The following is an 18,586-nucleotide window of genomic DNA, read 5'->3' as shown; positions in this document are numbered from 1 at the left end:
GTGGGGGACAATGGGAAAAGTGGGGCTTGAGGGGAGTAAATAAGTTAAAAATATATCAACTTGCATTCAATTTCCATTAATTTGCATTCAATTAATTTGGAATTTGCTTTTTAAAAATATATAATAGGAAGTGAACAGCTAAATAATTACAGCATTGCACTATTTCTTGGTAGAAATATTGAGGGCTGTCTTTGACTCTTAGTGACATTCTTGCTCATTAACTTCAGGAAGACTTCCAGGAGTAAAGTGGCTGAAAATAGCTTTTACATCTCAACTTCCATGGATCGACAGTGAAATGACCACACAATCTGGTCACTGGGTCAAAAATCGATTACGAAACAGATAAGCTTTTCGGTTTTTTATTTTTGCATTAGATTTGGTAAAGAAGGACTCAAATAATCACAACCACGAGGAAAGGCAACCATTAAATACAGGAAATACAGGACTCGTTTTTTCTCTTGGTGATGAGTGGGCTGCCTTCCAAGCCCGCTATGGCTCCCCCAAAATTGTTCGCTCCGTCGCTTTTTCCTAGATTTCCGCCCCAAGCGGAAACCCTGGCTCCGCGGTCCCTGTGCCAGGTCAATGCAAGGACGCTCACCTCCTACCTTCAAGATCCCCTTTCCTCCAAGGCGGACCGTCCCCTTCCCCACCCCGGCCGCAGTGCGAAAACCCGCCCACTCCGCCGGCAGCAGGCCCTCGGCCAGACTGGGACGTCCCCAGGCCTCACGGCGGCCCTACCCGGGTCGGCGCGGGTCCCGACAGTTCCGCGTCTGCGCAGCGGGCGAGGGGCTGGAGCGGGGCCGGCCGGGGAGGCGCGGGATGCGCGGGAGCCAATGGGCACGCTCGGGGGAGCCGGGCTGGCGGCGGCGGCCGGCCCGGCGCGCACTCTCGGGATGGAGGGCGAGCGCCGGGCATCTCTGCCGCACTCTTCGGGTCTCCCGGCTGGGGGCGCCGGCGGGGAAAGTCCGGGGGGCACCGCCCCCCTCTCGGGCAGCAGCGGCTCGTCAGCCCTGCTGCAGGCTGAGGTGCTGGATCTGGACGAAGACGAGGACGACCTGGAGGTGTTCAGTAAGGTGAGGGTGGCGGCGGCGACCACGCGTCCCGGGAAAGTTCCCAAGTCAACTCTGGGAGTTGCCACCGCTCCTCCAGTGCCTTCCGCCGGTTCGCCCTCTCTTAACCGAGGCTCTGAGCTGGAGGTGGGTGGGGTCTCCCGCTCCTGCCCGTAACCCGCCTGCGAGCTCTCGGAGCACCCGGTACTGCGTCCCGGAGCGGCCCTGAAATCTCAGCTGTTCCCTTTTCCGCACTTTGACCTTCCCCTCTGCTGGGCCACTGCTTCGTGCAGTTTGCAAAGTTGTGATTTTTCCCCCTTCTCCTCCTACGCTGACATCTCCTTAGGACCCGGGAGGCGGGTGGCTCGAAACTGTCCCCGCCCCAGCCAGCTTCATTTCGGGTGCGGCCAGCCCCGAACTCTGGGGACAGAGAATCTGAGTTTAGGGAAATTGCTCTCGATTTAGTGTTGTTAGTTGTGGATTTGAGACTTGGGTAGCATCCCAGGTGAGAATCAAGTCCAGTAGGAATAAGTGAAAGAAATCCTCTCAACGGGAGAAAACTGTCCCTGTATCCATCAGGAAGCCCCGTCACTGCAGAGCTAGGGATTTTTTTCAGATGGTGGCTTGTGCCACCCAACCCACAGTCATCTGCTTTCGTTTTTTCCCTTTCACCGGGAATCACGGACTAAAGGCCTCTCTTAGCTTGATGTTATAGTTGGAGGGGAATTGACTCCCGCGGGGTTAGTCATCGACTTTTGGTGTTTGTAGTCTGATGGTTGTAATTTCCGGAAAGGTTTTGGAAAAGCAAAATACCTTTCTTACCGGATGGTTGAATGCTACTCCAGTTTCTCAAGTTTCTGCTGGTGAATGACTTGAGTTGAGATCAAAACGTTGTGTTAATTACCAAGAACCCTGTGCAATGGTTAAATGTCACTTTGAAGTGTTAGGTAAACCAACTACTGTTTTATTCTGGGAGAGTGAACTAAGCTTAGAAAGTGAAGCATACTCTGACCCCACAGAAGAATATGTGAAAATCCTTTTTCTTAGGCTTAAATGAAATGGTAGGACCAGTTGTATTCTAGATATTCAGAAAGAGTGTCAAAGTTTTGTGTTCTTGGTAAAGTTATTTGACCTTTCAATTTACTTTATATTCAGTTGTAAAAAAAAAAATTTTTTTTTCTCCACGTGCTTTATACATACTTTATGTTCAGATCAAGAGCGATTGGCTGGTTGATTATTTACTATCATTTCTTTCTTTACATTGCCTTCTAAGACATTATTAGCCTATGAATATTGGGTTATGGATATGCATTGTCAAAGTTCCAACATTGGGGAAGGAGGGGCAATTATTTTCACACTCATCTGGGACTGTTTAAAGTTGTCATGTGTTTCTCTTTACCCAGATTCTACGTGTCCTGGTGTCTTTGTAAGAATCACTGTTCTACTGATCTCTGTTTTCAAGGCTGGATCTAATGTGAAGCTAATCAGATTTAAACTTTAGAGCTGTTCATTTGCTTACCCCTCTGAAAGTGTTGGGAGTTGCTGGGAGTCGTAGATGTTTTAGGTGGGAAGGGAATGATAGGTTGCAATCAAATATTTCTAAGTAAGCTTTTCTGGTAAATTGCCTAAAGCTATCTCAGAAGAAAAGAATCTAGATCTTCATGACTCCAGTCAGCAATATTTATTTTCTCATTCTAAATTAAACAAAAAATTGCTTTTTCACCTAATTTTGTATTTTTTTTAAAAGGGGCCCTTCAAATTGTGTAGACTTCAGGCCCATACGACCTGGCCCACCTTCTTGTTAGTTAGTGTTATATGACTATACGTGTAGGATACTTAGAAAAAAGTTCAGAACCACTTCTGTAGAAATTGGGTACATAGATTAAAGTAAAGATAAAATGTTGGTTAAAGTCTGAAAAGAATATTTGGAATATTTTCAGATTAGCTACATGCTTACATTTCAGTAAGTTGAAATTTTCTAGCATTATCCACAGTTTGACAGCCAAATTTTAAAATGTCCCCTCCATTTGGCCTTCTGTTTGCACTGCTCCCTTTCTAGTCTGTTCCTATGGAATTCTTCCACTCAGCCTACCATAGGATGGTATATAACAATTACTTATGAATTATACCATTGTTATCCTTTAGTACTTTGAAATTGGATGCTATCATATTTAGTTTACATACACATTTGTAGTCCCTTTATTTCCTTATATTATTTGTGTATATATGCTTGTCTTTCCTAATGATAAGCTTTTAAGACTAGGAATTTTGACTTATTATTATTATTCCTTTTCTTCCCACAATACAAGTACATGCAAATACATACAATAATTTTGTGTAAGGCACAATGCTAAGTGTTCTTTGGAAAGAAAGAAATATGAGGTTCAGTTCTTGCTATCACAATCTTACATGCTAGGTGGGAAGATGTGACTGAAACTGTAAATGGTAATATAAATCAAGAGGGTTGGAAAGTAAAACAAACAAAAGTATTGTTCTGAGTTTTTAAATAATCCACTGAGGAGAAAATGATGTCAAATCTAAAGACATCACTGGGAAGGCAGAAGATACTCTTTTGAGTTAATTTAAAAAACAGGTCTAAATGTTGGAAGATAGGAGAACATAATCAATGATACAAAAAAAAAAAAAGGAACAAGGAGAAAAGATATAAATTGTAAGAATAGTATTAGGACAGCTAGGCCAAAATGAAAAGGTATGTAAATAATTTGACTAGAGAAAAAGGGCCAATTTCTCTACATTTAAAGGAAAAAAAACCTTTTGGGGGAAGAATAATATATTAAAAATAAAATAAATTGCTTTTATTTTTATTACATACTGTAATGTGTAGAAGAAACATAGCAATTGCAACATAGCATATGGGAAGAGATCACACAAGAAAGCATTGAGATGTTTATCAAGTACTCACTTAATGATAGCTCTTTTTAGTGTCCCTTTTAAAAGTATTCAGGACCTTACAATGAGATATATATCATCTAGGATAAGTAGGGAACTTGCAAATGTAATGGTCCTTAACACCACTAGTGATCTTTGAGAAATCGTGGAATGTAGGTATGGTACCCAAACAACTAGGGGCAGGTAAATTTTCTTTTTGAGAATAATGTGAAAAGGAAGTTCTGGAAGTTACCTTAATTTCAGTCTCCAGCAAAACCATGGAATGAAAATTATTTACTATTTTATCAACACTTTGAAAAGAGATATCAATAGAAGCTAACATGTTCTGTAATGATGGAGGACTAAGATTGTTTTTATGTTATAGAAGTATAACAAAGAACATGTTTATTTGAGCAGGATTTTGAACGAATCACTTGTATTTTTGTGGGAAAGGTTATTGTTGAATGAGTAATATGTTGCGATTGTTTAGACATCCAGGTCCTATGCATATTGGATTGCTGTCAATCTGGAAATTCAACATAGTGATGGAGGGACATAATTGAATTATTCAACAATTTTATCAACTATTTAGAGGAAGACATTGGAGGTCTGTTTATTAATTTTTCAGATTCATTCTCTGAACTGTTTCTGTTTCATTCCTATTGTGTGCCAGTATCAGTTATGGCCCTGATAAGAATCAGAATTCTCTCCGGTGGTTTAAATGAGGAGGGTTTAATACCAGGACTATTTACAGAAATGTGAGCGTAGTTAAGAAACAAACAAGGGATATTGAGGCACTCAGAGATTTGCAATAGCAAAAAGCCATTTCCACCCCTGACTCTAAAGGAACAAGGGAAGCAAATAGTGTTGCTGGGACCCAGTGAGAGCTGGAACTGTGGAGAAGGGGCCACTTCCACAGGAGTTGTATTTATAAAAGGACGTAGCTACTGCCAGAAATAAGGTGCCAAACCAGAGAGGCAGCAGGAAGTGCAGTTCCTCTTTTCCTCTCCTCCTGCCCATGCCTCTCACAGGACGACCTGCTCTAGTGATGTCATCCACAAGGGTCAGCCTCATAGGGCACAGAGCATAGGTAGGTGAGAGTTGGGGATATGAAAATGAAGAATAACCACCAGCATAGTACATGGTACAGTAAGTGTGGGGAGACCTGATACAGGAGCATTTTATGTACAAATATTCCTTGTGGTTTTTGGTTTACTTAAGTGTCAATAGATGCAAGTAACATGATATTGAATCTAAACAAATAACCATATTTTCAAGGTCATATAAAGTATTCACTATAATCTGAATTGTTCATACCACTTCTGTAGTTCCATTCCACACTCTGTACTTTAAAGGAGAATTGATAATATTTGTCAGAAAATGGCAAAGGGATGTTATCTCACCTGTGGATGCCATTGCTTTGTTATTCATTGGATGCTGTGTTGAAATGGAGCCTGGGATCTTGTCACATTTTGCCGTTCAAGGTTCTTGGTGATTAGGTGCATTGTGGCTCTCCTGTCTTCTCCCTCATTATCTTTCTCCTCTGAAGCCTTACTACTCAAAATGTGTCTATGAATCAATTGCATTGCCTGTAAGCTTGTTAGAATTGCAGCTTCTTAGACCCCACTCCAAACTCAATGCATCAGAATCTGTATTTTAACAGGATTCGCCAGTGATTTGTATGCACCTTGCAATTTGAAAAGCTCTGATCTAGGTTGGTCTACCTGCAACTATTTGAAATTATTCTATATTTTTCTACTTCTGTGTAGTTATTGCTGGGTTAACAAAACAAAAAACCATTCATTAATAATCACCCAATGTAAATCTACCTCTTCTCTAAGAGCTTTTTCATTCCCTAACTGGAATTAACTTGTTCCTAATCTGTGCTCCCCATGTAGTGTTTAGATTCTTATAATACTTTATACATTTTGCCTTATAGTTATTCCTTTCTCTTTTCTAAAACCTTTATTGCTGGTTTATCTCCAATAGATTAAATTCTTTGAAGGTAGAGAGAGTAGGAACTCTAAATATTTATGGAATAAATACAGTAATGAATGACATGGACTGTGGCTGTTTTCATATGTGTAGACCCAATTAAGACAGTAATTTGCCAATGGTATTTTTATTATAATCAGTTTGTATTATATTGGTCTTTCCTATGAGGATACTAAACCAAATAGAATTAAAACGAAACGGTTTTAATCGATTGGTGAATAAATGTTATTGCTGGGATGACACAGAGCTGTGTTTAGCCTCAATCCTGGGCAAAACCCATTTAGATTGCATTAAAAGGAATAAATACAAAACACCAAAAAACCCAAGGGAGTCATTTAGGAATCTTTTTTTAATTGGAAAAATAAATCTCTTTAGGCTATTAGCACCTGTCTCAGTCAGAGACCTTGGTTGCAAGCAATGGAAACCAACTCTGGCTAAAAAGGAATGCAAGCATACATTGCAAGGCTGGAAAGGCGGATGCAGAAAGGGACAGATACTAGCAAGAACTGTAGCTAACATTATGTTTGGAAAGGGGGTAAATATTACATAGACAAAAGAAAAAAATTCCCATGGGAACCTATAGGAAAAAGAAATGTAGTTCCATTATTCAGAGACAATGGTACTTTATGTATTCATTGGTCAAGGGCAATGGAGAAAATAATGACAAATATTTTGTAAATATTTGGGAAATATGATGCCAAAGTCTCCAGATTTGAATTAACGTATGCTGAAAAGCATACTTTCTTCCATTGAGTTTTACAGGTAGAGTTTCATCTTTGTATCCTTACAGTTCTGGATAGGAATGTCTAGCCCAACTCTAAAACTGACAGCTTACAACAGTTTTACAAGTGACTAGTGTGATAAAAGGAAGCACAGTTTCAGGAGTAATGCTTTTACAGTATTTAAACTTTATTTTATTTATGTACGTATTTGTTTATATCCTGTACTTTCCAAAGAGGATATAACACTAGAAGTTAAAGTAAACATTCAGTTACTTACTTTAAGGATGCATTTTAAAGCTTTCTCAATAAACAGTTGAAAGTTATGTGCTTAAAATATTTTGTTTGTTTGATTTGACTAATTTGGACACTGCCTATATTAGTCATGCTGGATAACTGTCAGCTTCAATTTTAATAAAAAACGATATAGTCAGACAATCAAAATTATTAGGTAAATACTGAGGTAAAATAGGTCAGTCAACACATGCAGGGCAAAACAGAAGGATAAACAGATAGTTTTTAGAGTTCAAATTCAATTTTATTATTTTTTTTAACTTCCAGATTTGCTTTTATATGAAATGCTCTTTTTAAAAAAAACTTTTTAAGGTATAATTTACATATCATAAAATTCACCCATTTCAGATGAATTATTCAATGATTTGTTAAAGTAAATTTACCAAGTTGTACAGCCAACACTGCAATCAAGATTTAGAACATTTTCATACTCCAATAAGATCCCCCATGCCCATTTACAATTAGTCCTCATTCCCACTCCTAGCCATAGGTAACCACTACTCTACTAATGTCTCTGCAGATTTGCCTTTTCATTACATTTCATATAAATGGAATCATACAATAGGTAGCCTTTTGTGTCTGGTTTCTTTCATTTTGCATGATGTTTTGAGGTTCATTTTTGTTGTGATTTTGTGATTTTTTAATCATGGGAAAACTTTTTGAAATAAGTTTTTATTTTAAAATGGAAAACAGAGCTTAAGCATTTAAAATGAAATATTAAGAGTAGAAATTTTATTTAGAATTAAGATGAAAGCCTTATTATTTATGACCAAAAACAAATGGCAAATTTCATATATGAATCTTCAGAATTGGAAAAAAAAAAGTCCCTAATTTGTTCCCCTCTGCTAACCCTGAGAAAGTTGTGTGTGTGTGTACATGCATATATATTTTTAAGTGTAAATGAACATCCCAATGATATCTTCATCAGCTTTTGCTAGGTTATGCTGTAGTACTAACAACCTCAAGATCTCAGTGACTTACCTACAACAAAGATTTATTTCTTGCTCATGTACCTGTTCTCTGTGACTGAGCTGCAGTTCTGCTCCAGGCTGTGAGTCTGTTCCACCTCTTCTTCATTTTGGAATTGAGACTAAAGGAATAACCGCTACGTGGGATATATCTTTCCTGTGGCCAAGAGAAAAGGACATGAGCATTGGTGGAAACAGGCAATGGTTCCAGATACTTCTGTTCAGACACATGCTGTTGTCCAAAGCAAATCATACTGGTCAAACCCATTGGGATGGGAGCCCTTTTTCTTGCGAGGCACTAAAGATCACCTTGCAACGGACAAGTATGTATAATCCTTTCCTAGGGAGACAAGGGATCATTGGGATAATCACACCATCTACCATATTGGTTTTGTGGGAAAGTTATAAACAAGTGGTGCATTGAACCTTTCTGAATAAAGAAAATGATTTCTTTTTCTATTGAGAATTAAATACAAATAGGAAATTTTTCTACTGTGTAAGAGATTACCCAAGCATAACAGATAAATTGAAATGCATTAGTCATGATTAATAATCTCCAATTGGCTGATGCTCATGAATAGTCAGAGTAAGACCACACAGATCCTTAAAAATCTCTGGCTGAGCAACAAATCTCTCACTTTTGGATTTTTAGCTGCAAAATTCATTTGTAATGGAGCTCTCTTCTTCCTTTTTTTCAGACCTACAAGATAAAAATGTAAATACTTGAAATTCTGTCACAGTAAATAACAAAATGAATTTTGTTGTTTATTCCTTCATCAAAGTCTATGTTCTAGCCATTTGCCTCACCTCTGGTCCTCCAACACCCTAAGTATTTTCCTGCCTTGGGTCTTATTGGTTTCTCTCCCTGGAATCCTCTTCCCAGTGTTTTACATGACTGAATCCTTCTCACATTATCTCCTTAAAGATGCTATCCTTTACTACTCTATCAAAAGCATTCCTTTCTCCTCACTGCCTTAGCTTCTCATTCCAGCAACTCCCTCCAGTTTCTCTGGAACTTCCTCCATTATTTATCAAAATTTATTCATATCTGGAATTATCACCTACTGTTTTTCCTAATATATTTATATGCATACATTCAGTCTCTTAAGAAATTCTCTTTAAACTTGTCAATATGTGTGCCGGTTTGAATGTATTGTGTCCCCCAGAAGAAGCCATGTTCTTTGATGCAATCTTGTGGGGCAGACATAACAGTGGGGATTAAGTTGGAACGTTTGGATTAGGTTGTTTGCATGGAGATTTGCCCCACCCAACTGTGGATGATGGCTGATGGGATATTTCCATGGAGGTGTGGCCCCACCCATTCAGGGTGGGCCTTGATCAGTGGAGCCATATAAATGAGCTGACTCAAAGAGAGGGAACTCAGTGCAGCTGTGAGTGACCTTTTGAAGAGGAGCAAGCTTGCTAGAGAGGAACGTCCTGGGAGAATGCCATTTTGAAACTAGAACTTTGGAGCAGACGCCAGCCACGTGCCTTCCCAGCTAACAGAGGTTTTCCGGATGCCATTGGCCATCCTCCAGTGAAGGTACCCGATTACTGATGTGTTACCTTGGACACTTTATGGCCTTAAGACTGTAACTGTGTAGCCAGATAAACCCCCTTTTTATAAAAGCCAATCCATCTCTGGTGTTTTGCATTCTGCAGCATTAGCAAACTAGAACAATATGCCTAGATAACAAGGCAACTCAACCCTTTCCCTGGAGAATATCTGTGAAGATGGGGGGATTAGTTTTAATTCATGTAGCCCAGGATCCATTTTAGTCATGCCTCTTAAGCACACACGGTCAGCTGGTTGAGCTCCGTAGAAACTGTTACAGATTTTATTTCTGAGTTGGGTCTGCAGTGTTATCTGTCTGTAAGACATATATTCAGCCTCTTCAGAAGTTCTGGTTTCAGTAATTATTTTTCCCAGCTTGTTCTGCTTCCAATTAGTCATCACTGAATTGACAATTGGGTAGTTGGCTGATACTGTGTTTTATGTGTATTCCGTATGTCAAGCTGGTTTTAAGGCAATGTCAAAGTAGGCCTTTATCATTGGTGGATTTTAGCATTCTTGGCTTTAAATATCTTCAACATGTTGTAATATGGCTTATTGCTGAGGTATACATATGAACTATAGCTGTGTATTGGAGAACATGCTAAACTAAGGAGGGAGGCTTGCCTTTCAACCTTAGCATTATAGTTGTTCTTTTCTTGTCCTTGCTTGCATATGCAGTAATCTTTACTGAGGTGATTAAAAACAGTGCTTTGTGAGTGTATGTGGTTGAGAGTAGAAGAAAAGGCCTCTAAAAGGAACATAAATGCTAAAAATCTGGAATTTACCTTCTTCCTGCCTACAGTGGTCACAAAGACTTTATTTTTACTTCTACTAGGTTTTATGAGAAAACTGAAAAGTAATGGGCAATTTTCATTAATCAAAAATATGTTCTTATCCTACTTGAACATATCTTTTTAAACTTCTGAAATTTTTTTTAATTATAGAACATTTTCATGTATACAAAGCTATATAAATATACATGTATATATCTATATTATATGTCTATATAATATCTATAGTATAAAGCAGGGGCACACTATGGTCCATGGGGCAAATCTTGCCTGCCACCTGATTTTGTAAATAAAGTTGTATTGACACACAGCCACAGATATTCATTTATAGATGGCCTATGGCTGCTTTCACACTACAATGGCAGAGTTGAGTAGTTGTGACAGAGACTTTATGGCCCATAAAGCCAAAAATATTTGCTATCTGGCTGTTTGCAGAAAAAGTAAGCAAACTACTGTTACAAAGAATAATAAAATGTTATCTATATATCCACCACTTGGCCTAACAAGTAAAACACAACCAAAAGTTTTGATATCCTTTGTGTGCCTCTCCCCAAGGTTATCTCTCTCTCTCCTGCTTAAAAGCAACTGATAATCTGAGTTTTGTTTTCATCATTCATTTGCTTTTCATAAAAGTCTACCTAACATACACATCTCTAAACGTATCTTTTAAGGATTTATGTGTATTTAGACTGTTTCGGTTGGTAAAGCTAACGAAATGCAGTATGCGGAAATGGGTTGGATTTTACAATGGGGATTTATTAACTTACAATTTACAGTTCTTAGGCCATGAAAGTGTCCAACTCAAAGCATCAACAGGATGATACCTGGACTCTGAAGACAGGCTGCCGGCATCTGGGACCCTTTATCACACAGGAAGGCACATAGCCAGTGTTTGCTGGTCCTTCTCTCCCTGGTTCCTTGCTTTCAGCTTCTGGCTTCAGTGGCTTCCTCTCTCAGCTTCTGTGGGTGTGTCCTCGTCTGTCAGCTTCTCTGGGACCTTTTCCATGAGCTTCTCTGAATTTATCTCTTAGCTTCCTCATGTGTTTTTTTCTTTTATAAAGGACTCCAGCAAGAGGATCAAGACCCACCCTCAGTGAGGCAGATTACATCTCAACCGAAATAACCTAATCAAAACTTCCCACCTACAATAGTTCTGTACCCACAGGAATGGATTAAAAGAACGTAACAGTTTCGAACCACCACATGGACCTTGTATGTTTTAGGACTCTTTAAAATGATACCATCCTGTATGAATTCTTCCATGATTTTTTTTCTTTTACCATTTGGTTTGTGAGATTTATCCATGTTGTTGCATGAAGTTGGAGTTGATATTTATGGCTATGTAGTATGTATACCCATGTATACATATATTACAATTTATTTTTCCATTCTTCTGTCTCTAGTATTCTCTAATATCCAAAAGAGTTGCCTTGAATGTACTTGTACTTCCTCAAGTTTTCTGTACTACATGGCCTTATATAACCACAGAAATTGATTTTATTCTTGCTTTAAATTTCTGATTAATTTCCTGGGAAACTGAAAAAGTGAGTTCAGTGACAAGCAGGGATTGGTTGCATATACCAATGTTAAGTTTCACATACTGGCAGTTAGGAGGTCAAATCTTGTTTCCTCCACTATAATAGCTGTTATAATTTGAACGGTGATTTAACTTAGCTTCTCATATGGAAACAAAGGATAAAAGAACACCTATTCAATAGTACTGCTGTCTGGTAAAAACAGGGAAAGTATAACACATACTCTACAGGTTGTGGTATGGTTTACCTAAGATAATTCATATAAATCTGTTCCAGTTTGCTAATGCTGCCAGAATGCAAAACACCAGAAATAGATTGGCTTTACAAAGGGGGTTTATTTGGTTACAAAGTTACAATCTTAAGGCCAAAAAGTGTCCAAGATAAGGCATCAACAGCAGGATACTTTCACTGGAGAAAGGCCATTGGCATTTGGAAAACCTCTGTTACCTGGGAAGGCACGTGGCTGACGTCTGCTTGCTCCCAGGTTGCATTTCAGAATGGCGCTCTCCAAAATGTCTGCATGAGCTTCCAATGGCTGTCTTCAAAATGTCTGTCTCAGCTCCAGCAGTGAGCTCCTTATGTCTGAGTTTATATAATCTCCAGTTAACCAATCAAGGCCCACGCTGAATAGGCATGGCCACACCTCCGTGGAAGTACTGAACCAGTAGGTTCCAACCTAATCCACACTAATACGTCTGCCCCCACAAGATTGCATTAAAGAATACGGCTTTTCTGGGGGATATAATATATACAATCCAGCACAAAAGCCTTTAGCACATTTCTTGGAACATATCAAGCAACCTTTGTGCATTGCATTTGTTATTTGTTTTATCCTTTCCATTGTCCTCCATGACCCAAGGTGAGATATGACCTCCCTAATAGAGTACAAGTGAGAAAACTGAAACTCAGAAAAGTCAAGTGACTTGACCAAGTTCACACAGCTAGTATATGTGTAAACTTGGATTAAATTTAGCTCTGCCTGACTACAGAGACTTTTTCTTTTAATATACCATTTGCATATATACTTTTTCTTCTGACAGAAAATTATGTCAAACAAGATTAAATGTTGTACGCCCCTCTATAGAACGCGACAGAGAATGTCTTTCTCCCCACACTCCCATTTTCAACTGTGATCCACAGAAGGCCTTTCTCATTTTTTATTATTATTATAAACAGGCAGATTGGAGGGTTTGTAAATGAAAACACAGCTGCTATGTATAAATTTAGGCTTATCAAGATGAGTGTCCCTCTTAACAACATGGTTTCTCAAACTCCTTCCACTTTAAGTTACTTTTTTTTACCAGATGTCTCTTGGTGTGTGTGTGTCTTGTACATTAGCAATTTTATTTACATGGCCTTTTCATGCCAGTATTCTGATTTATCACACTTCTCACATTCATTTTTTTTCTCCTCTACTTGTAAAAAAGAAAATAGCTGTGTGCAGATGGTGGTTGCTATTTACTATTATCACAGTAATTCATGTTATATTTATGATATATTCCTGACTAGCATTTTAGTGAGGGACTTTAAGGAAGGACTCATCAAAGGGTGGTCATATACCATCTTTTAACCTGTTTCTCCTGCTGTTTATCTCATGAGTGCTCAAATACTGGCCAACTTGTTTAAATTTCAGTCATGTATTTTATTTACCTCAACAGTGGAACTTTGCAGCCATCCAATAGCTTTAAAGGAGGGAGGCATGGAAATTTCCCAGAAATTATTAGAGTTGATTGTTAACTAGTAACAAAATTTTGTTGAATATAGAAAGGGTTATAATAGTATTATCAGAGTACTCTTGCTTATAATAAACCAAGAATAACTACAAGGAATGCTTACTCTTAATTCGCAAGTGACTTGGTGAATAAATTTCAGTTCTAATGTCTGCTTATTTCAGTAAAGTTATTAAATAATTCCCTTAGAATAGATGTGGTTGTTTGTATTAAGGACAAAAGACAATGATTTCCAGCCACAAACTGGGCTTATTTCTCTGTTACACTTATTCAGATCTCAGGTGAAACCCTCCTAAGGCTTTGCTTGCTTGTTTGTTTTTGGTTGTTTGTGTGTTTGTGTCTCACTATACTTACAAGCTATAGAAAGGTATTAAATGTTATTTAAGAAGTAGGGATTTGCTATACAGAAAGAAAACTTCCCTTCTGTTTTAATCTCTTGAAGAAAAAAAATGAAAAGATGTATTTTCAGTGTTTAAAAGACCATAAGATATTGGGCATGTATCTAAATGCCAATGAATAAAGGAAGAAGGAAAGAAAAGAAAGAAGAGAAAGAAAGAAAAAAGGAAGGAAGGAAGAGAGAGAGAGAAAGGGAGTGTATATTATTGTGGAGGCTAGACCTTTGGTTGGAAAGAACAAGTTTTAATGATCCCTTTCCTGAAACACATCAACCACACAAGGTTAAATGGAGTTCTTTTTGGTTAATTGCTTTTTTGGATCTTCTCAAACACTTATTTTCTTCAGTCATTCATGTCCAAGTATAGATCTTTTAAGTAATGTCAGTATATTCTCTTTCCTTTTTTTGAAGTGAATATAAAACACTTGGAATAGTCAGTTTTATTGAGGTTTTAAGAATGTTTTTGAGTGATTCATAGTAATTTAAATCCTTTGACTGAAATCTTGTATGTTGCTAAATTTCAGCCTGTAATTTTCTTCCTTTGCTAGATATTGAAGCATATTTTTATGATACCACATTATACTCGTTGGAATTGAAAGCCTTTGTAAATTCATGCAGATCTTTCCCAGTCTACAAAAGGATGCATTTTAAGCAGAAGAAATAGAATGCTAAATTATGTAGTAGGTAAAAGAAGTGGGCTGTGGTAAGTTAGGAGGGTGAATATAAAGAGCCCCAAAGCACATGGTTGTATGCAATATCAGTCAAATTTAAAGTATGTTTGCCAATCAAATTAAAATTTGTTAATTTTAAATATGTTTTCAGATATGGAAAACTATTAATATGAAGTATTTATTGAGAGATTTTTGTAGATGCAGATTGCACACTTATTTGGAAGCTCTGAAATCTGATTTTTCATATCTGTTTAGTATTCCATTGTGTCAGCAGTCCATAATTTATTTTGAAAACCTCATTTTCGTGGGATTTCATACATATTTTTCAATTTCTTATTTAACTGTACAACTTTGGTGAGTTTTAAAAAAAAGATCTTTTATCAGTGTGGCCTGACAACTCTTTTGACTTATTACAGTGTCGCTTACTATGGTCTGAACACATCATATACATTGTCGACACTATCAATTTTAATGTTTTTTTCTGAATACAAAATAATATGTTTATTTAGAATATTGGAAAATACAGAAACTCATTTAGATACATTACACTTAATGGTAATTCCAATGCCTGGAAAAATGTCTGTTAACATTTTCTTGTATAGTTTCTAAGTTCTTTCATTCTCTCTTCCTTTCTCATACATACACACGTTAAAATTTGGGTTGTATACAAAATTTGTACCTGCTGTTTTCTCTTAATAACTTAACATGAAACTTTTCACAGGTTACTATGTATTTTTATACAGCTATACATTGGAATCTGGGTTAGACATAAAATTTATACCTGTTATTTTCTCTTAATAACATACAGTGAAACTTTTCCCAAGTTACTACACATTTTTCTAAAACATTACTTTTAATCACTTTGTTTTTTTTTATCATGTGGATAGCCTTATTGCATTCTAACAGAGGGATAAACTATAATTTATTTCACTAAACTTTTGTTTTGAGACGTTTGTTGCTTCTGCATTTTCATATGTCTGGTTAACCCAACTGGAATTTTTCTTCTAATCCATGGTTCAAATCATACCTAAATGGAGCTTTTCTTTTCATAAATCTTTTTGTGGTCACAATAACCTGGAATTTCTTAATATAAATAACCATTGTTCTTGTCTTGTCAATTATTGTGTACTACCAAAGTATTTCATCTATTATTGCATTGAAATGCTGCTTAAATGCTTTATTATAGTTCAGAAAACTAATTTTTTTTTGAGGCAAGAGCCTTTAGAGTAGTGCCTATATGTTATTAATGTTTTAAAAGCATTTCCATTGATGTGTTTTGAGGGTCAAACAAGTCTATATTATCATTTCATCCTTTTACTAGAGTAATGCATTTGGAAGTTGTATTATTTTAGCCTTTGAGCTAAGAGAGACTTTGGAGACTATCAAATTCAACTCTTAATTTCACCTAGACAGGCTAAATTAATTGTTCAAGGTTACCGGTTTACTTAATGGCAGAGACAGGACTAGAACCCACTTTTTAAATCTCCTTTATAATGATTTTTCTACACAGGGATGACCAACTCTCTTGCTAAACTAAGATGGGCTTTGTTGTAGATTGACTCTCCAAGCTTGTCAGTTAACTTGAGTCATTTTCATAACAACAGGCAAAACTTTTGATTCTAACATCCTTATCCTTATTTTTGGAAATACAGAGAAAGTTTAGATTTGGAGAATAATTCATTACTACTACTGCAGAAATAACTCAAATGTTCTATTGGTATTATTAGTTTTATCTTTGCATTTGAGTGACACATTATTTGTACTTGCAATTTATTGTATATTATCCTTTTGTTTCCTTTTTATTTTTATTAAAAAAATAACATGTGGCCCTTCCCGTTCTTCCTTTTCCTTTATTTAAAAACAAAAATCTATTAAAGGTAGCTGAGGAGACAACCATTGTGGCCAAGGGAGCAGCTGGTGGGATTGGGACAGAGGTTGTGGAGCAGCAGAGGTGAATCTGCATTGGCTGAGGTGGTCTGGGCTGAGGAGGCAGCTCGAATGGTGAGGAGATTGGTGACATACAGGGGGACTGAGCAAATCAGCAAATGTTTTCAGGATAATGGAAGCCAGCCTTTTCCCTATTGGAGAAAGTGGTTACATATATGGAAAGGGGAAAGACCAGAATAAGCCACGTGGTTTCGTATTAGAATTGGAGGTATCAGTCTGAATTCAGGATATTTAATGTCTATTTTCCTTCCCTTCTTTTCTCTTTTGTTTTCCTAAGACTTCATAATTCTTCATTCATTCACTCACCCTCTCTGTCTTTCCCCACCCTCCCTTTCTCCCTCTCTTGCTTTCTCCTTCCCTCTTTGTTTTCTTTGTACCAATTACAGTTCTTCCCCATAGTATAATAGAAGTTTGCTTTCTCTCATTGTGTTTAACATCAGATAGTCCATCAGTTTCCCTCCTGTCTCCTTCTGTCTCTCTCCCTTCTTTCCTTCCTTCCTTCCTCTCTTCATTCCTTTCCACCTTCCCTCACTTTCCTTGCTCTTTCTCTTTCCCTCCCTCCCTCCTTCCTTTCTTTCTCTCTCTTTTTATTCTTTTTCCCTCTTCATTCCCCTCCCTCCCTGAAGACTCCGTCTCCCTGGTACAGTCTGTATGGTTGTTCTTTAGGTCTTCTGCAAAGCCTTTAACTGGTACTTTCTTTTATGGTCATCCAGTGAATATCCTTTACTTCTCCCATCTGCTGGATCTTCTGTTGTTAAATCATATTTCTTCTTCTTTTTTTGGTGTATGCCCTTCTTTTGGAGAAGTAAAGGAGTATCTAAAGAACAGGTACGTGGGAGTTAAGATTTTAAATTACGTGTGCCTGAAATGGCTTTATTCTGCCTGTTTAACTTGGATTAACAGTTAACCTAGCTACTGAGTTTTAAGTGGAAAATACTTTCCTCTCAAAATTATGAAGGTATTACTTTATTGTCATTTAGTTTCTTGTATTGCTATTGAGAAATGTGATGTCATTCTGATTCTTAAGATTTTTATTTTATTTTATCTGTTTATATTCTCTCTGGAAGCTTTTAGGATTTTTATTTAAATTGTTACTATTTGAAATGACTTGATGATGGATGTTGTAGGAGTGCTACCCACACCACCATTGTTCCTTTCATTTTTGGGAGAGTGACAAGCTCTGTCAATCCGGAAATGATTCAGTTCAAGGACATTTCCCCATATTATTGCTTTAATTATTTCCCTCTTCTCCATTTTCTGGAATTCATTTTACTCAGGCACTGTCTGCCTAGATCCTTTAATTTTTAAAAATCCTTTCTCTCTCATTTACCATTTCTTATTCTTTTGGTTCAACTTAGTGGGAGAGTTCTTGCATTTTATCTTTTAAAACTTCTGTTGAATTTTTTTGTCCTGCTAAAATATTTTAATTTCTAGGAATCCCATATTTTTGTTGTTGCTGATGCTTTCTGAATGTTCTTTTTTATAATACTATATTGTCATTCATGGGTTTAAATCCTCTCTTATCTCTCTGGTGATTTTTGTTTTGGTTTTGTTTACTTTTTGGTATTCTGCTCTGTTTATTCCATCTCTTTCCTTTCATTTTCTTATTTTTGTTTGTTTGTGACCCTTTCTTTTATTTTAGAGGTTTTCCTCATTGTTCCAACCCAAAGGACATGCCAGGTACGGAGTTAGACATGAATTTGACAGGACTTACTTATAGGAGTTATGGTTCCACGGTGGCGGCAGGCCAGGAAAGATGGAAGTTAGTGCTCCGTAAAAGCAGGAGGTGCCAGGCGGTGGTTTATAAGGGTTAGGACAAGGGGGGTGTGACAACAGAGTTTCAGCAGGATCTTGTGACACAAGGGTGTAGAGATTTGTTATCAACAGTGATCAGGGGAGGGGAGTTTCAGTGCTTTGTTTACAATACATTTTTTCCTCCCCGGGGGAGGTCTGATGAGTTTTAACATCTGTCCTGGTCAAGCAGGCAGCTATGGGAAATCACTAAGGAGGGGAAGCGGCCCGGGCCCTGGGTCCCCACGCTCATGTTTG

The 18,586-nt window shown here is 37.6% G+C and overlaps 1 protein-coding gene across 1 annotated transcript in view; it reads left to right on the top strand.

Annotated features, from left to right (window-relative positions):
- Nucleotides 1-726: 726 nt before the first annotated feature.
- Nucleotides 727-18,586, top strand: part of SNX7 (sorting nexin 7) — a 101,715-nt gene continuing 83,855 nt past the window's right edge. The window contains exon 1 of the mRNA XM_037826566.1: nt 727-1,073. Coding sequence (XP_037682494.1) covers nt 834-1,073 — 240 coding nt within the window. The 5' untranslated portion in view covers nt 727-833. The remainder of the gene's footprint in view (nt 1,074-18,586) is intronic.

Source organism: Choloepus didactylus, chromosome 2 (genome assembly GCF_015220235.1).
Source record: "Choloepus didactylus isolate mChoDid1 chromosome 2, mChoDid1.pri, whole genome shotgun sequence".
Lineage (NCBI taxonomy): Eukaryota > Metazoa > Chordata > Mammalia > Pilosa > Megalonychidae > Choloepus > Choloepus didactylus.
This window is presented reverse-complemented; position numbering and strand designations above follow the sequence as displayed.